Source organism: Umbelopsis ramanniana (genome assembly GCF_025399195.1).
Source record: "Umbelopsis ramanniana AG unplaced genomic scaffold K450scaffold_43, whole genome shotgun sequence".
NCBI lineage: Eukaryota > Fungi > Mucoromycota > Umbelopsidomycetes > Umbelopsidales > Umbelopsidaceae > Umbelopsis > Umbelopsis ramanniana.
In genome coordinates, this window is record NW_026252129.1 from 194,097 (window position 1) to 216,899 (window position 22,803).

The 22,803-nt window shown below is 41.4% G+C and overlaps 10 protein-coding genes across 10 annotated transcripts; 6 read left to right on the top strand and 4 right to left on the bottom strand.

The window, feature by feature from the left end:
• Positions 1 to 20: 20 nt before the first annotated feature.
• K450DRAFT_249509 (uncharacterized protein) lies at positions 21 to 1,148 on the bottom strand. The gene has a single exon (XM_051590416.1). The coding sequence runs from the start codon at positions 1,037 to 1,039 to the stop codon at positions 188 to 190; it is 852 nt and encodes a 283-aa protein (XP_051443020.1). The 5' UTR covers positions 1,040 to 1,148; the 3' UTR covers positions 21 to 187.
• Positions 1,149 to 1,749: 601 nt separating this feature from the next.
• On the top strand, positions 1,750 to 3,783 carry K450DRAFT_177006 (uncharacterized protein; the record flags this gene model as incomplete). Its single annotated transcript, XM_051584254.1, has 8 exons — positions 1,750 to 2,009; positions 2,085 to 2,407; positions 2,466 to 2,838; positions 2,897 to 3,037; positions 3,112 to 3,175; positions 3,240 to 3,320; positions 3,395 to 3,460; positions 3,526 to 3,783. 8 exons carry the CDS (start codon positions 1,750 to 1,752, stop codon positions 3,781 to 3,783), a joined length of 1,566 nt encoding a protein of 521 aa, XP_051443021.1.
• Positions 3,784 to 4,515: 732 nt separating this feature from the next.
• On the top strand, positions 4,516 to 5,912 carry K450DRAFT_249513 (uncharacterized protein). The gene is made up of 8 exons (XM_051590417.1): positions 4,516 to 4,649; positions 4,720 to 4,819; positions 4,882 to 4,922; positions 4,988 to 5,096; positions 5,160 to 5,244; positions 5,316 to 5,423; positions 5,489 to 5,536; positions 5,609 to 5,912. The coding sequence occupies exons 2-8, from the start codon at positions 4,811 to 4,813 to the stop codon at positions 5,785 to 5,787; spliced, it is 579 nt and encodes a 192-aa protein (XP_051443022.1). The 5' UTR covers positions 4,516 to 4,649; positions 4,720 to 4,810; the 3' UTR covers positions 5,788 to 5,912.
• On the top strand, positions 5,913 to 7,331 carry K450DRAFT_249520 (uncharacterized protein). The gene is made up of 3 exons (XM_051590418.1): positions 5,913 to 6,340; positions 6,415 to 6,766; positions 6,846 to 7,331. The coding sequence occupies exons 1-3, from the start codon at positions 6,037 to 6,039 to the stop codon at positions 6,892 to 6,894; spliced, it is 705 nt and encodes a 234-aa protein (XP_051443023.1). The 5' UTR covers positions 5,913 to 6,036; the 3' UTR covers positions 6,895 to 7,331.
• Positions 7,332 to 7,414: 83 nt separating this feature from the next.
• K450DRAFT_249525 (uncharacterized protein) lies at positions 7,415 to 9,210 on the top strand. The gene is made up of 2 exons (XM_051590419.1): positions 7,415 to 7,633; positions 7,707 to 9,210. Exons 1-2 carry the CDS (start codon positions 7,437 to 7,439, stop codon positions 9,046 to 9,048), a joined length of 1,539 nt encoding a protein of 512 aa, XP_051443024.1. The 5' UTR covers positions 7,415 to 7,436; the 3' UTR covers positions 9,049 to 9,210.
• Positions 9,211 to 9,317: 107 nt separating this feature from the next.
• K450DRAFT_249529 (uncharacterized protein) lies at positions 9,318 to 12,742 on the bottom strand. The gene is made up of 15 exons (XM_051590420.1): positions 12,634 to 12,742; positions 12,378 to 12,573; positions 12,206 to 12,309; positions 12,086 to 12,148; positions 11,874 to 12,026; positions 11,471 to 11,815; positions 11,185 to 11,406; positions 10,833 to 11,111; positions 10,525 to 10,761; positions 10,217 to 10,465; positions 10,012 to 10,149; positions 9,875 to 9,937; positions 9,749 to 9,809; positions 9,561 to 9,683; positions 9,318 to 9,496 (listed from the first exon to the last, which is right to left on the bottom strand). Exons 1-15 carry the CDS (start codon positions 12,679 to 12,681, stop codon positions 9,441 to 9,443), a joined length of 2,337 nt encoding a protein of 778 aa, XP_051443025.1. The 5' UTR covers positions 12,682 to 12,742; the 3' UTR covers positions 9,318 to 9,440.
• Positions 12,743 to 12,987: 245 nt separating this feature from the next.
• On the top strand, positions 12,988 to 14,465 carry K450DRAFT_177088 (uncharacterized protein; the record flags this gene model as incomplete). The annotated part of the gene is made up of 4 exons (XM_051584257.1): positions 12,988 to 13,813; positions 13,885 to 14,162; positions 14,238 to 14,311; positions 14,381 to 14,465. 4 exons carry the CDS (start codon positions 12,988 to 12,990, stop codon positions 14,463 to 14,465), a joined length of 1,263 nt encoding a protein of 420 aa, XP_051443026.1.
• Positions 14,466 to 14,562: 97 nt separating this feature from the next.
• Positions 14,563 to 17,124, bottom strand: K450DRAFT_249547 (uncharacterized protein). Its single transcript, XM_051590421.1, has 11 exons — positions 17,038 to 17,124; positions 16,886 to 16,977; positions 16,615 to 16,803; positions 16,424 to 16,541; positions 16,174 to 16,357; positions 15,829 to 16,086; positions 15,417 to 15,751; positions 15,221 to 15,354; positions 14,996 to 15,157; positions 14,832 to 14,932; positions 14,563 to 14,756 (listed from the first exon to the last, which is right to left on the bottom strand). The coding sequence occupies exons 1-11, from the start codon at positions 17,093 to 17,095 to the stop codon at positions 14,633 to 14,635; spliced, it is 1,755 nt and encodes a 584-aa protein (XP_051443027.1). The 5' UTR covers positions 17,096 to 17,124; the 3' UTR covers positions 14,563 to 14,632.
• Positions 17,125 to 17,937: 813 nt separating this feature from the next.
• Positions 17,938 to 19,499, top strand: K450DRAFT_249555 (uncharacterized protein). Its single transcript, XM_051590422.1, has 4 exons — positions 17,938 to 18,175; positions 18,247 to 18,388; positions 18,509 to 18,677; positions 18,748 to 19,499. Exons 1-4 carry the CDS (start codon positions 17,987 to 17,989, stop codon positions 19,319 to 19,321), a joined length of 1,074 nt encoding a protein of 357 aa, XP_051443028.1. The 5' UTR covers positions 17,938 to 17,986; the 3' UTR covers positions 19,322 to 19,499.
• Positions 19,500 to 20,609: 1,110 nt separating this feature from the next.
• On the bottom strand, positions 20,610 to 22,803 carry K450DRAFT_249564 (uncharacterized protein). The gene is made up of 7 exons (XM_051590423.1): positions 22,590 to 22,803; positions 22,497 to 22,512; positions 22,343 to 22,422; positions 22,089 to 22,282; positions 21,708 to 22,030; positions 21,526 to 21,648; positions 20,610 to 21,451 (listed from the first exon to the last, which is right to left on the bottom strand). Exons 1-7 carry the CDS (start codon positions 22,690 to 22,692, stop codon positions 20,707 to 20,709), a joined length of 1,584 nt encoding a protein of 527 aa, XP_051443029.1. The 5' UTR covers positions 22,693 to 22,803; the 3' UTR covers positions 20,610 to 20,706.

Genomic DNA, 22,803 nt, shown 5'->3' on the forward strand with positions numbered 1-22,803 from the left:
GCACTCGTAAACATATCGATTTCTCTCTACCAACACTGTACGACACGGATCTCTTTTGCTCTGCTCCGTTCAAATTTATCGTTGCTCAAAGTACATCATAAGAGATTCCAGTGTCCCACAAGTGCGCTTTCCACCTCTTTTACGTCGAAAGGTTACAAGACGACGCTGTGAGAAAAAAGCGGTTTGACTAAATGCAAATGATATCGTTATCTTTGATAGCATAACGAAAAGTAATGCCTTTCTGAAATGCGTCCATAGGTATATTAGCACGCGATGATCGAACAACGCAAAGTTGATAATCAGCAAGTGGATTGGCAAGGTCGGAATCGAGACGCCGTAACTCTACTCTAAACGTCCAGAATTTTGACCAACATAGAGGGATTTCATCCGTTGGATTAGCACCAATTTTTCTTGTGGTAGTACATACTACAAAGTTCCATTGTGATTGCAGCTTGCGAAGGGTGCTTGTTATATGGTTGAATAAATTATTTGCATGTGATCCGTAAAGCTGATGGTGAATGTTTATCCCGTCCCGTTTATCCCACAGCACGGATGAAATAGAGTCTATCATAATGTACTGAATGTTTTCGTCAGGATGTTCGTGGAGCCAACGGGGCATCCCTAATATGGTAGTACTAAGATCGCCAATCGTTGTAAGGCGAAACGTGTGACACCTTGCAAGGCTATTGAGGACTAGCTTATGAATCTCGTCGTCTTGTCCTATAAGCTTCGCTTTTACATTTGGAGAGCACTCCTTGATGGCTTCAGTGACACGATTCAAAGTCATACTATAGAGGCGGTTGACACTGAACTGCAAATCTAGATCGATGAACACCACAGAGCGGCCGCTTCCATTTAATTCCACTTCAATTGGCTGACCGTCAACTTGGATTCTCCAGACTTTGGGTAATATAGTTTGCGCCGTAATATGGGTTAATATCGACGTTTTACCCGTACAGGTAGTACCCCAAAAGTCTACACAGTCATTATCCTTGAGACCTTGCCCGTCCGCAGTAGCTTGCCGAAACATGGCATCCATTACAGGTATTGGCAACTTTACCTGCGTCGTACCGTATGATGCAAAGAGCTACGAGAAGTCAGTCAGCAGCAGCAAGTTGTAGGTTCAAAAATATTGTAAGCTAACCTCCTGAGCCGTCTCCGTCTGGAGCTTTTGAACAAACTTGAGTAGAAATGGCATTCACGACATTACTGCAGGGATCGAAACCGCGCTGCGCTACCACCGTAATGCCCTGGGCAGTCCAGCATCCAGTGAATTTAGCAGTCTCATTTTTTCTAACAAAAATCGACTGATCGCTGAAGCGATGGTGGCTCCAATTCCAAAGGCATGCTTCGCCAGACGTTGAGGCCACTCTTTCAGGGAGAAGTCTCCCTGTGCTTTGGGAGCACTAGCTATAATCGACAATGCCTTCGATATTTTAACTTAAAACCAGCAAAGGAATCTACAAAACCTTTTACTAAACAACCTACTCACCGTGTTCGACTTCCTTTGAGTCACAAGAGCGATCTACTTCAACGTTCGAAAAGTCCTAAGAAGTCTAATACTACTTCTCAAACGAAGCCGGGGAACATTTTTGACAGTAAGTTGAACAGGGCACTATATTTCTGTCAACCGTTCTACTGCTGACCGCTACATATTATCACAATATAGCATTCCGAAGGCGAGCCTCTGCTTTGGCGACAATCCCTCATATCCGAACGAAGCTTGAGCAGCTTGGAATTTCAAAAGAAATGTTGAAACCTATAGCAAGCGGCTTTTATAGAGATCTGATTTCTGGTAAAGTTGAAGGATGCGACAAAGACACTCTGAACTCGGTCAGCCGCCTGGCAGAAGATAGACGTAATCTGGACTCCTACCTGTACACTCGATTCCTGGAATACGCAGAACCACATCTACCCAAGGAAATAGCGTCTAAGCTCATCTCCCTCAAGAGAATAACGGACTTGCGTTTTCCGCATGAATGGTTTCCTGAAGCCAGACGAATGCAACGGTAAGGATAATCATCCTCAAATCTGCCGGTAACATTACTGATGATTTCAATTTCTAACTAATGTGTCGTATGCAGTAAAATCCATCTACACGTTGGTCCAACCAACAGCGGCAAAACTTATTCAGCATTAAAGCGCTTGACGGAAGCTAAGTCTGGAATTTATTGCGGACCCTTGCGACTTCTCGCACATGAAATTTTTGAGCGAATGAACAATAATGGCATTGCGTGCAATCTGGTCACTGGAGAGGAAAAGAGGATCATCAGTGAAGACGCGACACTTACAAGCTCAACAGTTGAAATGGTAGAGCTAAATCGTGATTTGGAGGTAGCTGTTGTCGACGAAATCCAGATGATGGGCGATCGTACTCGAGGCTGGGCTTGGACGCAAGCTTTGTTAGGTATGTATCGCTAGATTTCAAGGTGTTCTCGACAGTTCAATATTGACGTGATCTCTAGGTCTTCGCGCTCAAGAAATCCACCTTTGTGGTGAAGAATCAGTTGTTCCATTGGTTAAGCAGCTTTGCGAGGCTATCGATGATGAAGTGACTGTTCATCGCTACAACAGATTAACACCACTATCAATATCTGAAAAGTCTTTGGGCGGAAGCTACGGAAATGTTAAAAAGGGAGATTGCGTCGTCACATTTGCACGAAAAGATATTTTCGAAGTTAAAAAAGCTATTGAAAAGGAAACCGGCTTAAGGTGCGCTGTTGTCTATGGTGCACTTCCACCTGAATCTAGAGCGTTGCAGGCAAAGGCTTTTAACGATGCTGCCAGCAATTTTGATGTCCTTGTGGCATCAGATGCAGTTGGAATGGGTCTCAACTTGTAGGTATTGAATAAACCTTTGTAATCTCCAACTTTTCTAACCTTCATCAATTCTCAGGAACATCAAGAGAATTGTCTTTGAAAGCGTTCAAAAGTACGATGGCAAATCTTTCACCTTTATACATCCTCCCCATTTGAAGCAGATTGCTGGTAGAGCCGGTAGATTTGGCACAACCTATGCAAAAGGAGAAGTCACAACGTAAGATTACAACTGTCCTGGCTATTCTCACTGGCAATTTTATCGTATGCTGAACTGAAGTATGAATTCTCCAGATTTGAGCAAAAGGATTTGTCATATGTACATGAAGCAATGGATACCCCAACTCTGTTTTTGAAGGTAATATGTTTTACATAATTTGAGTAAAGAGTAAGCCATTTTACTGACACTAGATTGATTAAAGACTGCCGGAATTCACCCCACTCTGGATATTATAGAGATGTTTTCAGCCCAAATGCCTGATGCACCATTTAGCGCTGTGCTGGTAAGCAACTGACCATCCTTTTATTAAAGAAGTCTTTGTTGGGAATACTAAATCATCTTATTCCGTTCTTGTAGCAAACATTTGAAGACATGGCAACGGTCAGCGGAAAGTATTTTCTGTGCAATTATGGTGATTCCAAGGTAATTGTCGCTATTTTTTATTATGTAGACCTCCGTTTTGATCTTTTGCTGATACTTCTGAGCAGGCACTAGCGCAAAGCATGGATCACTTAGATTTGTCTGTCCGAGATCGCTACCAGTTTGTCTCTGCGCCAACACCGCTTAGGGATACAGCTTGCCTTCAAGCCATTATAGAAATGGCCACTTCATATAGCGAAAATGAAGATATTGATTTGAAAAAACTGGTCAAACTTCCGGCTGTGAAGGACTCTGTAACCAAAACAAAGCTCGATCAACTGGAGAGCTGTCATAAAATCATTATGATCTATAAATGGCTCAGGTAAGACATTTGACAATTTTGATTTTCTATATGCTCGTAAAGCACATATTTTGACTTTGATTTTAGTATGAGATTTCCAGACAATTTCGTAACAAGTGCAGAAGAAGCTGGTGAACTTAAGGAACAATGTGAACTGCAGATTGATGAAGCTTTGAAGAAGGTTCATTTTAGACCACACATGAAGCGTACTTCCTTCGGACAACCGAAAAAGACCAAGATAGTTTAACCTAAACTCTCAGTGGGGTCGGCGTATTCTTCTAGATTGACGGCAAAATACTAAAAAAGTAATACATTGAATTGATGTCGAGTAGAATAGAAATCTTGCTCGGCGACTTTAATCCGCAGTATACCTAACGATATCAGTATAGATATTTGTACATTGAGGAGAAGAAATTATAGAACCTGTAATTAATTGTATATTTTACATTTTACAAACCATATAAAAAGATCGCTTTCAAAGACGATCGTTGAGAAGTGAATAAGGACGCTTTGGAGTAGAAACGGGAGTTAGGGTCATGTTTTACTCGGACAAAATTTGAACGACCTTTGCCAACTCAAATAGCCCCACTTCCTGATTCGCTCCAGCTTTTTTTTCCTTGTTGCTTTCGATCTGACTACTTTGATGCTTCCTTCACGCTTTTCCATCAGTCGAGTCATGAAAGCTCAACATGCAGAAACGCAAACCCCCACCAGCGAAGAACTTTCATCCGAAGAATGGACAGCTTTATCGACAACCACGGTCAAAGGATGGTTTCAAGCAAAACTTCAGCCATACGCAAAAGAGACTGTCTTCGTTTGGAATAGTATACTTCTCTTTGGAGATTATTTTCTGTCTTCGCTTCTATTCTCTTCTATAATTGCTTTTTGCGGGTAATAGTGTGAACGTAGTGTGGCATTAACTCAAACAAAAAAAAAGATACTAATCTGTTAAAACCAACAGATCAGCAGCCTACTTCAATGCCCCGCCAATCAGCGTAATAGCTATTACGGGGGGTTTTGCGTATGTAGGAAAAGAGACCAAACTATTTGGAATGACAGATGTAAGGCAAATAACGAGCTAGAAATCAATGCAAAAGACAACATTTGCTAAATATAGTCTTAGCAGTTTGTTAAACGACGCATGGAAGTTGCTGCAGCCCAACGGTAATTACACATTTGTTCTGACAATGAGAATTTTTAACATGGGTCCATTAATTCGTTGCTTTCAGTCCTCGCCGAAACTTTGATCAAATTTGTGAGATCCTTGGATCCTTCATCACCGAAATTCGCACAATCAATCACTCAATAACTTTGGTCCGAAATACTAGACCCGCATTGGTGAGAAGATATATTCGGACGCTGTGTATTACCCTATGTTCCCGCTCTAACCCCGATCAATAGTTTGGAATGATGGTGTCAGTGTTCTGTCTTCAAGCAGTTGCATTTGGTGTCGTCTTCTCGTCATATATTCTAGCTCTGTTCATGAGTAAGTTCCTGATTGTTGATGGCAAATGTCATTCATGGTAACTAAGCTGTCACTATTTGCACTGTAACAAGCATTGGGGCTACTTCTTCTTCCCGTGGCATACGAATGGGGCTTCCCAAACCAGATGAACGAAGGCAATAGAACTTTAGTTGAGATGTTCAACAATTACGTTTCGCGCCGTAAGTGTTGTGTCATATAGCATCCTATGTAAAATTTGCCCATGTTATTGATACGCTTGTCACAGAATATCCCACTGGCAAAACCAAGTGGATCAAGATGATGAATAATAACGGTAAAATTTTTAATGTATATGTCTAATTACTGGATGTTTATTGACAAGATCCATTCATTGTTCTTCCAACAGCAGATGACACAGAATGGGAAAAGGATTTTGCTTCTGTACCGGAAACTGACGGTGAAATCCCTGTGATGATAGTTCCCAAGAAGCGCAGCGATGAGGTGGAACAAATAGAGGATCAGCAGAAAAAAAATGTAGATAGCATAGCAAGCTTGATTAAGAAGCTAACGGAAGAAGCAAAGTAAATCAGATGTGCAAGCTGACTGTTCTTCCCCGCTTGCAATATAGGCTATTCGTATCCCTTTCGCTATTACTGTAATGATAATGCACTTTTGATAATAGTTAAGCATCTAATAAGTATTAAGCATTGAACCTTCGAAAAACTATTATTTCTAGTCAAAATCCTGAGCTTGCATCCTATAAAGTACATTCTCAAGCTTTAAATCCCCGACCATCCGTTAATCGAAACCACCCATGCATTCGTAGCATGACAAATGCCACCTGCTTCAAGATCTGCGACCAATAACAGCAAAAGAAGTACTTTAGTCACCTCCCCTTACTTCAAAAATGAAAAATCCAATTCAGTGAAGGTCAAATCAAAAGTACATATCAAAACCACTACCTTCCAAGTGAAGGCGAATTCCGATTCCAATACTGTATTGCCACCCGTCCCAGATATACTAGACTACGACTTGCGCGTCCTTTTTGTTGGGATCAATGGAGGCGTTACAAGCTCAAAGCGGGGGCACCATTTTGCTAGCCCCACAAATCACTTTTGGCCATGTCTATCCGCTAGTGGTAAATATATGATGTTATCCGTTCTTAGTTTCTTTTTTTCTCAAACATTAAAACCTTGTTAATGTTGATTTTAGGTCTCGTGGACAGAAAAGTTACTTTCGAAGATGATGTGCTTCTGCCCAAGTCATATGGATTAGGGTTCACAAATTTGACGCCCAAGGTATCGAGACGTGCAACAGATCTCACAGTTGCGGAACAACTAGATAATGTCCCTCAGTTGACCGAGAAAATTAAAGAATACCGTCCTAAGTGGGTGGTATTCATTGGAATGGGTATGTATCAAATATACAGTGGACGGAAGAAAGTGGGTGTCGGATTACAAGCAGAAACCATTCCATGGAAGGTGGAAACCGGAAGGTCAAATATTTTCGTGATGCCGAGCACTAGCGGACTCGTCGCTGCATACCACAAAAAGGACAAAATCAAGTAAGGTGACTGCTAATGCGGCAAACCGAACGGGATTGAAGTCAACCCAGGTTTTAATAACATCCCACCCATGTTATAGGTATTTTATAGAGCTAGCAAAACTTGTACGCCTCGATCACAGTGTGTAGATCTGGCATTCCCCACTTCAAGAACTCTCGTTGTGATATGCTCCAACTCTGCGTTTGGGTATATTGCAACGCTTTCAACGCCACGGCATTTAACGTCGGTATAACTGATTCAAGACTACCCATACATCTGCTTATAAAATTTTTTTTTTTTTGGTTTCATCGTTGTGGGCGTTATGGCCACTGACACAGGTACATTATTGCCTGATCGACAATGTAAAACAATCATATGTCGTGTGATTTTGTCGAACCGATGTTTTTATAACAGAAATGTTGAATTGGGATAGCAGGTAGAGCTATTCCATCATCATCAGGGTGGCATATTTTCAAGAGTTTTCTAGACTTGTTATATTAGTGGTTTTTTTTCTGGTTGCTATATGTAAAGCGTATCAACCACGGTCAGTTCAGTTTTGAATAAAGAAAGATTTTTCACAGGGTGATGTTTCGCATAATTCACATTTCTGAGTATTTGACACACCCATAAGCAAGATATATAAGACTGCGCTGTTTCTAGTTTTATTTTGGAAATTATCTTACTCTTCACAATGGATTCTAGACAATTAAAGTACCCGGGGTACATGGTGTTCTGCACCATCGTCGCCTGTATCGGATCGTTCAGTCAAGGTTGGACTATTGGAAGTCCAAATATTCCTGGCGATGCCACGCATAACTGCGCCAATGGATACGCATACGTCAATAGTTCATTCTTACCTGACTGTTTGCCAATGAATTCGCTACTATGGTGAGTTCGGCATTGTTATACATGATATCAATTTGTTGACATTACTCTAATTCGTTCTACTCTGCGCGTCTAGGGGTTTTTCTGTTTCTTCATTTTGTATTGGTGGTCTCCTCGCCTCATTATTTGGTAATTACCCATTAACCCGAATGGGTCGCAAGAAGACTTTAGTAGTCAATAATATTGGATGGGTGGTTGGAGCCATCCTCATTGCATTCTCTACGAATCCCGCCATGTTCACTATTGGAAGAATCTTCTGTGGTATTTCTTGCGGTCTCGGAGCTCTTGCCACAACAACTTATGTAGGAGAGATTTCCACTATTCAAGGCCGTGGTGCTATGGGCAGTATGAACCAGCTACTCGTTGTCATTGGTATTCTCTTGTCTAATCTAATTGGATTACCATTGGCCAATGTCCCTCTCTGGCGTCTCAACTATGCTTTGGTCGCTGTTCCTGCCATTGTTCAAGCACTCTTAATGTCCATGTGTGTCGAATCTCCTCGTTACCTTGTCTCACAGAACAGACTTCAAGAAGCCAAAATTGTTCTTCAGAAATTGAGACCTAATGCTGATGTTAGCCTTGAATTTCAAGAAATTGTCGCTGGTCAAAGAGGTGAACAATATTCTGAAGTCCCCACTGACTCAAAGGCAGGAAACAATGAATTGGCACCTTTGCAACAAGGTACTGAAAAGTCCATTTCACAAGAATTTGGAGCTGAGGAATCTGCCGAAATTGGTGTCAGTCCTCACGAAAAGTCTCATGAAGCCATGTCCATTATCCAACTCTTCAAACATCGTGTTGTTCGCATCATCACCTTTACTGTCATCTTCCTTCACTGCACTCAACAGCTGTCCGCTATCAACGGTGTCATGTACTATTCCACCACTATCTTCCTCAGCGCTTATGATGCCCAGACTTCCATGTACATGGCCATTGGAACATCAGGTCTCAATTTGGTGTGCACTTTAATTCAAGTTGCATTAATCGATCGCGTCGGACGTCGTTTCCTATTGATTCTGTCTCAAGCTGGCGCTTGTCTTTTCTGTATCACATTGGTCATTGGAGGTTACTTTGTCATCAACGAGCTTCTCGTTGCTTCGGTTTTCTTATTCGTTGCTTCCTTCGCTATTGGTCTTGGTCCTATCCCATGGATGATTACATCAGAATTGTCCCCAACATACGCTGCTTCCTCAATGGGTGCCATTGCCACTTGTGCCAATTGGTCTATGAACTTCCTCATCGGTCTCGTTTTCCCTACTTTGATGGATTCCTTGAACTCATTTGCTTTCATCATCTTTGGATGCATCCTTTTCGTATCCACCATCATCACTATTCTCTTTGTTCCAGAGACAAAGGGAAAGCCTATCGAACAGGTTTTCGCAGAGTATGATAAAAAGTATGGTGGTAGCAAGCAATGAAAACCTTAACAACCACAATACTACTACAGTATCCTGTATAGATAGTTGTTTATATTTCTTTTCCAATTTCGCTATTAAAATTATTTACATTTAAACATATCGCATTGTTGGAATTGATGAATTTGCATGAATCATAGCGATTGTTTGTTTGTATGTTTGCACGCAGGTTTGGATATTGAACTCCATTGAAACAGAGTTTAATCAAGTTACACTTAACGTTATTTGACAAATGCCTCAACGATCAATGTCGATTTGAAAAATTGATAGAGTATTAGTGCACTAAATTTTTTATTAAAACTTTATGTACAAAAATCAGGTAGGCTCAAGCTACCTCATGGCTGTGATGTTCCTACACATACTAGAAATTGATGAAGGGATTGAGCCATACATGTTTAAAGATGAAGTATTTCTTGGAAGTAGCATTGCGTCTCTGAGGAGAGTATATCATCTTGAAGGAGGCTATGTTAGAATCAACAGTACATGGAATTGGTTGCTCAAACAGTGTTATTTACCTTGTCTGCATCTATTTATGGCAGTCAGCAGCTTTTCGGGTATGTTGCTAGAGTAGTAAAGGAATTCAACAACCTGTCGTTGTTGCTGATGTGGTAAGGAGATGAAAGGTCCAAATACTTCTCCTGATGGTACATGTTTTAAGTATGAAATTACACAAAATAGCCATTCAAGTTGCAACCCGAAATACCTTTTGTTGACAAATTGACGAAAAAGTAGGGAATGAGCGACATTTGCAAAGAAACGAAGAACTAAAAGAATTCCATAAGTAAGAATTGATTATATCAAGAGCTCAATCAATGAAAGCACTGTATACCTGTTGTCCAAAAAGCTTCTCCCCACCATGTTTGGCCACGCTACATAACAAGTCCAGAATATTCTACAAGAATAACGTCGACAAGTTAGATTTCCAAATAAATCTTATACGCACACAGCGCTCGATATAGTACGTACTGCAGTAGTCTCCAAGTTATTAGATCTGATCTCCCATAGCAACTTCGGTAAAGTCAGTAGCCATACGCGCATCTTTTCGGTAAATATGGCGTTGTGACGAACAGTGAAATTGCCATTGTATTGGGGCTCAAATTGAATCTAATATGAAGAATGTAAGTACCGCAAGATGGATGGACAATATTCCTACAATGAAGTGTGCACATACCATATACACCCTGGACAAAAATCCTAATGCAATATGTTTAGATTGCGAGTTCGCCCCAAGTCGATTATAATAGGCTAAAAAGGCTTCGAATAGTTCAGTTTGCTCGTCAGTTGGTAAGCTGTTGAGCAAACCCCAAATGCTTGGAAGTAACGCCTGCAGCTGATCTGCTCTAAAGTCACTTGTGGCTGTTGTCATACCCTCAGGCATGACAGTTAATTTTGGTTTCTTAGCGGCATTCTGATTAAGGTTCTGAAGTGTGATATTAGAGCTTGTACTAGACGACATAAAACCATAATCATTTGACGTACTTCTCTTCCTAGTAAGTCGAGGACATGATCCACAACATGATCAGTCCAGGATGCTAGCGCTTGCGGTTTTTCTGTTACAGGTTGTTTACGTTTGCCACTTGCTTTTACTTGAGTCAGCTTGGACGATGAAGTATTGAAAGTTGCCATCTCTCTAGCCTGGATGGTTTTTATAGCCATTAAAAACAGTGATGTCAATTCGCAAATGATGATATTCATTTCTTGAATGGTTGCATCAGCCTACAGAGATAAGTCCAACGGTTAAAATATCACACTGCGTAGCCATGTCCGGTACTTTGACCCATCCATACCTTTTGATCTCGTCGTCCTAGACTATCTCGGCCGTATGGGAAATATGTCATAAAGTGTTTCAGAATGACTTCTAGTTGAGTATTTAAAAACCCAATTGTCATGTCTTCACCAATATTGTCGTTTAGTGATGCTCTCCAAAGTACAGCCATAATTTTGAGTACAAGGTGAAGGGTTTGTAAAGCTGGCGTGTACGTTATCGGTGCGGATGCTGAGAACACAGATGGGGCCGTATCTAGCCATGCAGATAGTAGAGAAGGTTGGAAAATTTGAATTAATGACTACAAATGAGGTAAGACTATCAGTAATGACATTCATCTTGAACTGGACAGATACAAGTGGATAAATTTATACCTTAGTGTTATCATATTCTCGGCTGGCAGTTGATTTGCTGTCTGGGGCAGACTCATCTGATGTGTTTGATTTTCCTTGCTCTTTAGCAGTGATTCCCGTCCCACTATTTATATCGGTGCTTTCAAATAAATTCAGATGAGAGAACGAGGAAGTAGCATAGGCTGAATTGGTAAGTGTTGGCGCGAATGACTGCGCCTTGGGGTCGCTTGGTTTATAATTCACCTGCAAATAAATCTGTCAAATGCTGAAGTTATACGCTGTGCGATCTGCGTGGGGTCCACCATACCGTTCCATCTGCATGCCAAGTGATTTGATCCATGTCACCACCATCTTGCTTATTCAAAAACTTCAGACGAAATCTCTTTTTAGCACTCTCGTCACTCAAGTACTCAACAAAGAACCAATAAGGGTCATTGGAGCCGCGAGACAAGCCAGCATTGAGAAGGTTATAAATGCTAGACAAGACATCAACTTTAGCCTTGTGAGAATGAAGGCCACTCTTGGAGGCTACATTCTTCACTGACGAGCTTGTCATGTTTGATGTCATATTAGGTAAACCAGAAACATGGGCTTTTGAAATATTTGATGCATTGGAGTCTACGGCGATCAAGGAGATATAGTTTCCCAATACCTGCATACGAAGTTAGTTTGGGAACTTCAACATGTATACTGCTAAAGAGTAGAATTACCTTATCCCAATATCTTGATACGATGAACTCTGGTGCTAAATCAATCCACAAATCCATAAACTTGATGGCGTCTGCCCTCACATCTTCATAAATGTGAGTGATTGCTGAGCAGGTGTAGATAGTCAACAATGACAAAAATGGTACGATTTCGGTCTATGTCAAATGGTCAATTATATGTATAGGCTGTATACTCTCCATGTCGATCAACAAACCTTTTCTAATTCCGGGAACGAGCTTTTTAGAAATTGTAACAGAGCTTTGCGTACATCTCGATCCTAAAAAATCCAATTAATGCTGCTATAATGACCTGCGCTAAAATTCGATGTACTTACTTCATCAACAAGGATCTTCAAACTTGCGTTGACAATTGAGTTTAGTGATGCTGAAAGTAAACCTGGGTGCTTCTCGCACATGTCTTGGATCTGTTGTATGGCCTCTGTAGTGAATCAAAGGATCTGTTAGTGTCTTCAAATTAAGGTTGAAACAAATTTGATCGATTTCTACCTTTACGGGTGCCCGCACTGTAATGTCGCATTTGTGACAACAAGGTCGATAACGTTAAATTTCGAGAATTCGTCAAGAGATTGCTTTTGTCTTCAGTAATGCTCTGATTTGGTAGACTAATAGTCTTGGACTTGAATGAAGTGTCAGTGAAGTTGTCAGCGACAGCCTTCTTTTTACCGACTTTCAGTCGAGTTTTCTAAGGATAGAGTTTAGCCATGTATCTTATCATATGTCGTATTCGAATGTAGGAGCATACCTTGAAATCTTCATTCTTTGCCTGCCTCTTTTTCCTTGCGTTCGGCATTGTGCTTGAGTATGAAAGAAAGTGTAAAAAAAAAAAGGCAGTCCCACCCCTTGATTTTTGAATTGAAATTTCGACAGCAAGCCACTAAGAAGTGTCAATACAATTTAGAAGCAATGCTCCGGGTCGTAACTCACGTAAAACCCTTGGTGAACCGAAGCCTCTATGGTGCTTTAGAGGTCTCCGTTTGGTCAAAGAGCATTCAGTTCAATAAGTGTGCATTCACAACTAGTGCATTCCGTTTGAATGACCAAAGTGCTGCTGGTAAGTAACTTGACGTATTGTCTATGAAAGACTGGCCGGTTCTTTATGTTGGGTTTTAACAGTGCTCGAAATAAAGCAGGTGTACAATCAGAAGATACGATTAATGTCTGTGGACAAGAATACACTAAGGATGAATGGACAAATGTCACTCCAAACATATTGTCCAAGACGTCTCGAAAGCTCCATCTTCACCAATCTCACCCAATTTCGATTATTCGTCAACGTATTGAAAACCATTTTGCTACATTCAAAGCTCTCAATAGGTTTGAGCCCACTGTCACTACCAAAATGAATTTCGATGACTTGTGCATTCCTGCCGATCATCCCACACGTGTGAAGTCTGATAATTACTACATCAATGCCACCAACATGCTACGTGCGCACACATCCGCACACCAACTTCAGGGCCTAGAGTCTGGAGCAACTAAGTTCCTTATAAGTGGTGATGTTTACCGCCGTGATGAAATTGACAGTTCTCATTATCCTGTCTTTCATCAAATGGAAGGCTTACAATACTTTGACATGGATCCAGAAATCACTGCTAAACAAGTTCAAGATGATATAGCATCTCAAGCTGAATTAGCAGCCAACACTGTTCAACTTGTCGACGATACTTTGGTCAAACCAGAAAACCCAATACAAGACCGACATGCTCCTGAAGCTGCTCAAGCTGTCGTTGCACATCTTAAGCATTCGTTAAATTCAATGGTTCGCGCATTATTCAAGGATGAACCCAATCTGCAAGTTCGCTGGATTGATGCCTACTTCCCTTTTACCAGTCCCAGCTGGGAGATGGAAATCTTCTACCAAGGAGAGTGGCTGGAAATTTGTGGATGTGGTATTGTTCGACAAGATTTGATGGATGCCGCTGGTAAGCCAGCATGCAGTGTTAAAACGGACCACCACCTCTACATAACACTGACACTTTCCTTCCCTGAATAGGTCTTCAAAATAAGATAGGATGGGCATTCGGATGTGGACTTGAAAGATTGTCTATGGTTTTGTTCGATATTCCTGACATTCGTTTGTTTTGGTCGGAAGACGAAAGGTTTTTGAGTCAGTTCGCCGCTGGAGAAATCGTCAAGTTCAAGCCGTTCTCAAAGTTCCCTCCATGTTTGAAAGATATCAGTTTCTGGCTTCCTGAAAAGGACTGGAATGAAAACAACTTTTGCGAAATTGTGCGAGGTGTTGCTGGCGACATTGTTGAAAATGTCACCAAGGTATTTTGGTTGTTGCGATGACTAAGTAGCCTTATACGTACGAAAAAGTTAATCCCATATACCATGATTTTACAGATCGATGATTTCACACACCCAAAAACACAAAAGCGAAGTGTATGCTATAGAATTACATACCGATCAATGGATAGGTAAATCATTCTCCAATCTTGTTTCAAGGCAACGGGTGCCAGATCTAATGCGCTATCCATACTTTTCAGAAATGTAACCAACGAGGAAATTAATGCCATCCAAGAGAAAGTCCGCTCCACGGTGGAAGAAGACTTGTCCGTCCAATTGCGATAAAAAATAAACCGAGAGCTCATGTAAAAATAAAACAATATCCATTATTACCCAAGCTCTTTACCTTGTTCAACGTATCCGAAAACATATCAAAAATTCATATTATTTTTTTACACTAATTTTATGCTTTTGAAGGAACACGAAAATCTATTTACAGACGTTTCTTCTTTCTATTTCTGTGGCTCAGTCGTACTATTGGGTTCCAATCTGCTCACTCTCATTTTTTCAAGATTGATTGTGTAATCGAAAAACTCCTGGGTCAACTCGTTGGATCCAAAAGATAATGCAACTAATCTGAATAACAAATGAAATGTGTCAGCAACGTCTCAATGCTATAGTTTTAGAAGGCATTCCTTTTTTTTGGTTTACCTTGCCAGATTCAATTGTAGCATAAGATCGTCTTGGGTGGGTAATGGAAGAGATTCGCTAGCGGCTTGCTTTCTTGTTTCCACGAAACGTTCTTGTATATGCTAGGGAAAAGATGCGGTGAGCAAATCGCGTGCTGCGTCATTGAGCATGATCCAAATGGTTACCTCGGAAACTGCTTGCGGAATATCATAATCTGAATATTTAAGTATATGAATGTATTTTCGGAAACTGCTGAGTACATTCTCAGCAACTTTCAGCGACCCATTGTCATCTGAAGCCAGCAGCGGCAAGCCCGCAGACTGGGAAAGTGGGACGACGCAATGACACTACATTGGAATTAAATGTCAGATGATCCAATACCCGTATTTCATCATATTGCAGTGACTTACCGGGAACATTGACTTGGCTCGAGATAAAACGATGAATCCTATATCAGTACTTAAATCAAATTCATGGAAGGGATAGGCATATCCAAGGACTTGTTGCTGGATGACCTTGTTCAAAGCTCGCATATTCTTTACGCCTAGAGATATTATCAACATCTATGCGAAACGGCAAGGCGCCAATGCTGGAAATGCAGTTTACCTTGTTCCTTTAACGTTCCCTCCTTTAGCATTGTTTCGTCCACTAAAACAGTCGTTCCATCAAGCAATTGAAGTACTCCTGCGTGTAAATTTTCATCGTTGGATCTTGGATAGAAATTAGTGGTGTTCAAGACGTCTAGGGACAGAGGAAGTTCCACAAATGCTGGGAGGAGCTTCTGCAAAATGCTGGAGATGTGTCTGGTGGATGAGTTTGCCGATAAAAATTTACTCTGGATGGAATTTCCATTTTGAGCCGATTCTGCCGAAGTTTCTGAAGGAAACTCTGTGACGTTAACGGAAAACTGTCCTAGTGCAAATGCGCCACGTTTTGAAGTTCTGAATTTGAGACGAATTTAAATATTAGTATTGCAGTTGTTAGTCGCTTGGTGAAGAAAGAATGAGAGTATCCTTACACGCGAGAAAGCAGTTGTAAAAGAACATATTCGGCAACCATGACATCGCCTCCGAAAGCGTTTCCAAGGTATTCTAATAACTGTGCTCTTAAATCACATGCTTGTTGCTTAGCCGCACTGATTTCATCTTTTGAAACTGGTAGAATGTCGATGCTGTTCACTTTTCTGCAATATATACCATGGATGACGGGGGTATTGGGGAAAGATGCTTTAGGTAGGTCGAAGTCATCTATTGAATCCTCTGACGCGCCACTATGACTAGAACAATACCGACACACAAAAAATCAGAGCACAGCTTTTTTTTTTACGTCAATAACACAGAAAACCCATCACTCAGTTACTTACCTGGGTTTGCTTAATATTCCAATGACCTCAATTCGACTTCCAACCTCAATGTTTCTGTCAGCTCCATACAATTTTACAACCGCGTCAGAGTGAGGGATGCCAGGAAGGGGAAACTTATTTGTAGCATGAGAATCACTTTCGGGGTAATTAACTTCGCCAAGTGTCATATTTTCCAATTGCTGGTCTATGATGCATGTATGAAAAAGATTACTATACGTAACACACTGATGCAAACAGTATTGCTACTTACCGACGCTTGGATGATCTTGTTGCTTCATCCAGAGTGATTCTCCCGGTGGACTGACACAATACAACACCGAGCGCTCATCCAGCCACTCGTTTGGAATGCGACCTTCATTGAACTGATCCTGCATACAAGAGTTCCAGTTAGATTGGGTTGGGTGCAAATAGGAACGGAGGGACGAAAGTAGAGTAACATACAATAGCGCTAACATCCGCGTCACAGTACTTTGTACTTCGAAGTTGCTTTTCTCCAGTGGTGGCATTGAAAACTTCATGCAACTTCAAAAATATTTCAGGTCCAAGATTGGAATCCTGTACCATGCATCGGAAACGAACAAGACTATCCACTGGTAAAGTTGCGGGATTGCTCAAGTTTAAAGAGGGGATCTAAAAGTATGCGGTTTTGAATGAGTAAAGTTGACAAGTTGTGAGCTTGATATAATAAGTTCAAGGCAAATTTGATTCAAACCTTTGCAAGATCTAGATCTGATTGCAACATATCCTCAAGATATTTAGACGCATCGAATTCGGTTGGGCGATCACCTTTTGAAATAGATAGTTCTAATGGACTAGAGTTAGTTTTTGCAATTTTATGCAAGATGGTAATGTAATTGAGCATACCAAAAAGATTCTCCAACACAAGTAGAGGATTAGCCACAATGTTCGTAGATTGAGTCATCGCGTAGTTTTCGCGTTGGAAACTGTGAATAGATTTTCAAAGACGCCAAAACAGGCGGCATGCCCCTCAGTTGAAAATAAAGCCGTCACAGCACAGATTTTTTTTTTGGCTTGCTTCAGATTAAAACTCAGTATGTCACTAAGAGAGGTGTGCGACATCATTCCATTGTCCTCCCAAAGATATTCGTTCATAAAGCTGTTCTTTCAAGGTGTCGCGTTTCACAGACTTTCCGCTCTTTCAATTCAGTTTAAAATGGGGGTATTCTTATTTCCTTAATATACTTTACGTGATGCCTTAACTCATGACCGTTGGCGTTGCTGTCATGCGATAATTTATCCGGTTAGCAATATTAACAAGCTCAAAAGTGGCTGCGTGTGGCGAAATTGCGCTAAGTGATAACCGATTCAACTACATCATCCCGTAAAAGATGCGACAGGGACATGAGGTCATGCTATAGAGAAACAAATAGCGCGGTGAAAGGATAGGATTTTAAAAAAAGATTTTCACAGGGGATAGATCATCCCCAAAAAAAAAAAAATTCATCACAACGCAAGTTGAAGTCTTAACAGAGGTTGAGGACCTCTTGACGAGCTCATACAAATGAGCTAAATAAAGATTGGTGTCTTGTTACACTAAAGCCAAAAATATCTACAAAACATGACATGGGGAAAAATCCATCCCAAGTGCCATGATCCCTTCCCAAAAGGGCGCGCTTAGAAATCCTCCAATCACAGAGTATGCGAAGAGACCCTGGACTGCCATGTTGGTCAACGGGGGCGGACCTACAACTTTTTTATAGAGTGACTTTTCTCGGTGTGTGTGCAGAAAGTTGTCTTCTTATAAACTGATCTTTATGCTCATTCCCCTTTTTATTTGTCCGCTGAATTGCTAATGTCCCATTTCGATTCAAAAGCTTGCGAGCAGCAAGATCGTCGAACGTCTTCAAACTTTCAATGGCCCTCTCCTACTCAAACTCCTCTACTATACAGTGATATTTCAATCAAAGATATTCTGGATACCTATCAACATGACGTGGAGCTATTAAAGGTCATATTACTAGCGAAAGCAGAGGAAGACAAGGTATCTTTAATACGCTCGTGCTATTTCTGATATTGGTGGTGTTTCATTCTAATCGAATTATACTTTCTTAGAAACGAACGGCTGAAGAGAATTGTAAAGCCGAGGAAGCTCGATTAAGATCTAAAACGATAGAACTGGAGTTACTACGAGAATCCAAAGCACCCAACAGTGCAGGTGTTCACTTCACACACCCAAGCGATCCTCAATTACCAGGTATGAGACCTAATGTAACATGTAAGGATCACTTGACAGCCTCAGATTTTTCTTTTTTTTAAGTGTCTAAACGAATTGAAACCTTTCTCTCCCTATAACCTAATGCGTGATATGATATAGCCATACCAGACGATAGACATGCATCACCAATGTCTTTGTTATCCGATCGCTTCGTCCCAACCTCCACAGGGTCTCCTAATAGCTTCACTTATGCTGAACCTTTCGGTACCTTATTTTCATCCTTACCCAATTCATCGCCTGAGCATACACCTCAACTGTCTACGAAAAAGTCAGTCTCTTTCATTTTTCTTGACCCTTTTTCAATACTTCTACTAACGTGAAAATTTGCCGCTCAATAGAGATCATTTTTCTGAGTCTGACAAGCACATGGACTTCTTTCGAGATCCATCCAATTATAAACATCAAGTCGATTCCGACGGCTTGGACTTTGGAAATCCCCTTTCGCCATCTTCACGGATACCATCGCATTATGAATCAAGGCAAACGCATAAGCGCTCTCATTCCATGGCCAGCAGTTTGTCCTTGATGGGACCATCCTCTGATATAGACCCTGAAAACGTTCCACATGAGCAAGTCATGGAAGCATTAAGAGCAAAAATTCAACGAACGAGGAATCAAGCTGGACCATCCACTGTAAGGCATCAACCACCCTTACGGCATCGGAGGTCACATAGTGCTGCTGTTCAACGATCAAAAGGCGAGGGTTCTTCGAGGTCACCTTCCACCGACTCCTTATCCATTCCAGGCGAATTATCCACTTCCCCACATGACTCAGGTGCTCTTATAGAAACCGAAGTTTCACAGGAGTCAATAGTAACCTCATCATTAAAGCCCGTACAAGAAATCGATGCGGCTATAACGAATGTAAAATATGATACCAATTCACAGGATGAACAGACTGGCGACCGATGACAAGGGAGAGGGGGATAATAATAAGCCAAACAGTAGTTCTGTGTCACAAGTAAAGCGGATCTCAAACTGTTCTCAACCAGGTTTGATCAAAGCATGCTTCCGCGGCCGGGACTAAAATGGTAATTGTGCCCTTGCAACCAAAACGCCAGTCATTATTCCAAAGCAAAACATGTACAGTTATCACAGAAGGTGTTTTCATATATATACATATAAAGAAAAGAAAAAACTTCACAAAATATACAATCTAGGTAGCAGTTTATGTTAGCGGAACAAAGGCTGAACAGATAAACTACCATGGTCACGTATGCTCCTGATTACAGCGCCAGCAATAAGTGGCTGGGGACACATTTGGGCAAATGAGCTGTTATGGTTGTGACTTGGAGGAGGGAAGGACGCGTACTCCATGTCTTTTGCGCGCTCGTTCATTGCGAATGTCTTTCAGTCCAGTAGTAAGCGATGTAATGTCGACTTCCAGCTGTTTGAGTAAATTTTTTTGCTCCTCTAAAAGCGCCCGCTTTTTCAGCGCATCTCTGGATAATTGTCGGTGTCGTTTCGTCAGGTGTCGTCGAGTTTTGAGGGTCGTCAGCAATTCTGACTCTCGTTCTATAGAGTACATCAAACACCAAATAAAAAAAAAAGGTTACGTTATCTTAACTTTGATCTAGTATTGGCATGGTAATACCATGAAAATTGCCTTACGTTGCTGAAATTTGGAGAATTCTGCACTGAACAAAGGTGCAATATCAAACCGCTTCAACGGTCGCTGTTTGGCTGTGGACTGTTTGTTATCAGTGAGCATGGAGTATACAGTAAAATTGCAACGCACCACGCTCTCAAAAACTTACGGATAAACCGGTCTGATCGTCCATTCTTGCTACTACAGGGAGCGACATGTGGTTTTCTGGAGCTTCTGAACTAGCAGCACGTTCGTCTTCCTCTTCATTTTCAGTGCTGCTATGATCCTCAATCTCATGATTCTCTGCGGAACTTGAGCTGGTGTCGTCTTCAGAATCAGGGCTCTCTGAATCGTCAATCCTAAGCGGTTTTTTGCCTTGAACTATCGTCTTCTGTCGTTTTCGTCCTTTATATGGCATTAATGTGAGGAATGTGCTTGTGATATATAGGAACCGTTCGATAAAATTCTCGAAAGCGCTGCATATGTTCAAACGCCGCTTTTGACTTTTTGTCCTGCTGCCAAGTCAGACAGCTGGAGCATTTCAATCCCAAGAGTCGGATGACAATACTCACCATAACGTGTTTTTTTTTTTTTTTTTTTTTTTTTTTTTTTTGATACCAACTTCCAGTATATTTACTCAAAATACTGACATAAATATTTTATATATGTTTCGTAACATGCTAATCTCATTATTTTGCTAATTCGCCTTCTAAGTGGATTTTTTGGGACCAATCTCCACATCTATGACATATCTACTGAGCCCAGTGGCTACAAGTGCCATGATTCCCGAAAATTGTAAGAGTATTGAGATACCTTTGTATGTGGTATTATCCTCGAGGTTATCTCCTACACCCAAATCAACAAAGTAGAAGATGGCCGAGGCAATGATGGCAACCACAAACTGTGGAAACACAACGTACATGTTGAGGATCCCCAGAACCATACCGGATTCGCATTGACTGCACAAAAGCCAATCATTATTTCGAGATACATCATTGGCTTCCATGTCATCCAAGCTGCCGCTCCCTTCACCTATTCTAGCGCGGTGGAGTGCTCCGTATGTCACTTTAGGTAGGATAGGTTCTTGATATGTGGCACGATGGCTATCATTGTAGATATTAAGGTACTCTCCGATGAGCGCAAACGGGATCCACATGATGCAAGCCCATGATAAGCCAAGGAGTGAGAGTATGACGGTTGCTCCGCTAACAGTAGAAACGAAACAAGTTGAGATCATAGTGATTGAAAAGACCAATAATGAAAAGGTCCACACATTCTTTAGAGTGACGTTTCGAATGGAATGAGTGGTCAGCGCCGGAAGAAGTATGCCAGAGATCACAGCAACAATGGCATAGCACAATAGCGCAAACGACCCTGCCCTTGCTCCGCTAGCCCAATCACTTGAATCTTTATCTGGGTGAGTTTGAAAATAAATACTTGATACCCAGGTGGTGCTGTCGAAATGAGAGACATTAGAGCCACAATTTGCATGGCGAACAGTCAGTAACAGCTCTATCGAAGTATATACCTGTAGAAGAGGAATGGAAACCATCCCATCCACGCGAAGAAGATGACATTGCATACCAATTGTATAGGTCGAGGAAGGGATTTGAAAGAATGGAGAACCTGCCTTGCTGTATCTTGCCACGATCTGGTGTTAATTTCTTTTAGCCAATTTGCCTACGTGCGTCATTCTACAAAGCTACTTACGTTGAATCTGCTTCAATAACATCATACACCTCCTCTGTTATAGATAAACATGTAACAGACTGAGCTACCAGGAACACGAATATTGCAATCACGCAAAGAACCTTGAATTGCGAGTCGCCTGCGACCGGAAGGTATGCAGTGAGATCCAGGAAGCCGACAATGTATGTGAAAACCATGGTGATATTCGACATGGAAGATGCCATAGCATTCGCTGCGTCTTGTTGCCATACAGGTGGGACATCGACTATGAGAGCTCGACACGATGCTTGTACCGCATTCAAAACGAAATCGAGGATCCATAAGAGCACAATTGCGATAATTCTCTGCAGTGAGGTCAGAGACAGATCATAATCATGTTGTTATAAAGAAAATTTACCTTACAGCGTAATGAAGAGGGTCTTCAGCCTCTTTGCCCAAGATATTGATCATAAATGCTGCAATGTCACGAGCGAATGCCACACCCAACAATGAACAACAAACTAGCACACTTCCTATAGCGATGTAAGGCCTGCGTCTTCCAAATCTAGAAGTAGTGCGATCGCTCAGAACTCCTATCAAAGGCTGCATCAGCAGTCCTACGATGAACAGCTTTTAGTTGCTGATATGCTTTTGTTGAATGCGCTTTTAATGCCTACCTGACATTGGGCCTGCAAGCCACACCAGGGCCGTCGTTTCCTTTGACAGCTCTAGTGAAAGCAAATATGGAGTGCCGTACCTAACGAGTTTTTAAGCTTTGTTCAGTTGAGTGGATTTATATATTAATCTGTAAATACAGTGAGAAGAACCTACGAGAGTTCTACGGTCCCTAGATAAGGAAATCGAGGGTTTTACTAAGAGCGCTCTTACTAAGCGGTCATTCAACGTTGAAAGCAAACTACTCACAAGTGAACTGGATTCCAACCATGCAAAAAGTGAGTAGGAACAGCCGAAGAGGAGACAGAGCAGGCTTTGAACCAGCGGACTCTGGCACCGTTGCAATGAGCATATCGTGAGAGGTTGAATGAGCACACTGAACTGAAAGGCGACACAAACTCCGACATTCGCCTTTCAACCCGAAATGTGACTGCTAAGATTTTTTGTCGACTTTTTTTTTTTT

Bases quoted from the DNA above. Each gene is read 5' to 3' on its own strand.
- K450DRAFT_249513 (XM_051590417.1), top strand. The intron at 5,097-5,159 runs GTGAGAAGATAT...CCCGATCAATAG, and splicing joins GAAATACTAGACCCGCATTG to TTTGGAATGATGGTGTCAGT. The intron at 5,424-5,488 runs GTAAGTGTTGTG...CGCTTGTCACAG, and splicing joins CAACAATTACGTTTCGCGCC to AATATCCCACTGGCAAAACC.
- K450DRAFT_249555 (XM_051590422.1), top strand. From the start codon at position 17,987: ATGTCCCATTTCGATTCAAAAGCTTGCGAGCAGCAAGATCGTCGAACG. The intron at 18,389-18,508 runs GTATGAGACCTA...GATATGATATAG, and splicing joins AAGCGATCCTCAATTACCAG to CCATACCAGACGATAGACAT. The intron at 18,678-18,747 runs GTCAGTCTCTTT...GCCGCTCAATAG, and splicing joins CCTCAACTGTCTACGAAAAA to AGATCATTTTTCTGAGTCTG.
- K450DRAFT_249529 (XM_051590420.1), bottom strand. From the start codon at position 12,681: ATGCCGAACGCAAGGAAAAAGAGGCAGGCAAAGAATGAAGATTTCAAG. The intron at 11,816-11,873 runs GTAATTCTACTC...CTTCGTATGCAG, and splicing joins TATCAAGATATTGGGATAAG to GTATTGGGAAACTATATCTC. The intron at 9,810-9,874 runs GTATACAGTGCT...GAATTCTTTTAG, and splicing joins AGAAGCTTTTTGGACAACAG to TTCTTCGTTTCTTTGCAAAT.
- K450DRAFT_249520 (XM_051590418.1), top strand. From the start codon at position 6,037: ATGCCACCTGCTTCAAGATCTGCGACCAATAACAGCAAAAGAAGTACT. The intron at 6,341-6,414 runs GTAAATATATGA...TGTTGATTTTAG, and splicing joins GCCATGTCTATCCGCTAGTG to GTCTCGTGGACAGAAAAGTT. The intron at 6,767-6,845 runs GTAAGGTGACTG...CCCATGTTATAG, and splicing joins CACAAAAAGGACAAAATCAA to GTATTTTATAGAGCTAGCAA.
- K450DRAFT_249525 (XM_051590419.1), top strand. From the start codon at position 7,437: ATGGATTCTAGACAATTAAAGTACCCGGGGTACATGGTGTTCTGCACC. The intron at 7,634-7,706 runs GTGAGTTCGGCA...CTGCGCGTCTAG, and splicing joins CCAATGAATTCGCTACTATG to GGGTTTTTCTGTTTCTTCAT.
- K450DRAFT_249509 (XM_051590416.1), bottom strand. From the start codon at position 1,039: ATGGATGCCATGTTTCGGCAAGCTACTGCGGACGGGCAAGGTCTCAAG.
- K450DRAFT_249564 (XM_051590423.1), bottom strand. From the start codon at position 22,692: ATGCTCATTGCAACGGTGCCAGAGTCCGCTGGTTCAAAGCCTGCTCTG. The intron at 22,283-22,342 runs GTAGGCATTAAA...TGTTCATCGTAG, and splicing joins GCTTGCAGGCCCAATGTCAG to GACTGCTGATGCAGCCTTTG. The intron at 21,649-21,707 runs GTAAGTAGCTTT...AATTAACACCAG, and splicing joins GTTATTGAAGCAGATTCAAC to ATCGTGGCAAGATACAGCAA.
- K450DRAFT_249547 (XM_051590421.1), bottom strand. From the start codon at position 17,095: ATGACTCAATCTACGAACATTGTGGCTAATCCTCTACTTGTGTTGGAG. The intron at 15,355-15,416 runs GTAAACTGCATT...TAATATCTCTAG, and splicing joins GGGAACGTTAAAGGAACAAG to GCGTAAAGAATATGCGAGCT. The intron at 15,158-15,220 runs GTAAGTCACTGC...ATTCCAATGTAG, and splicing joins GAGCCAAGTCAATGTTCCCG to TGTCATTGCGTCGTCCCACT.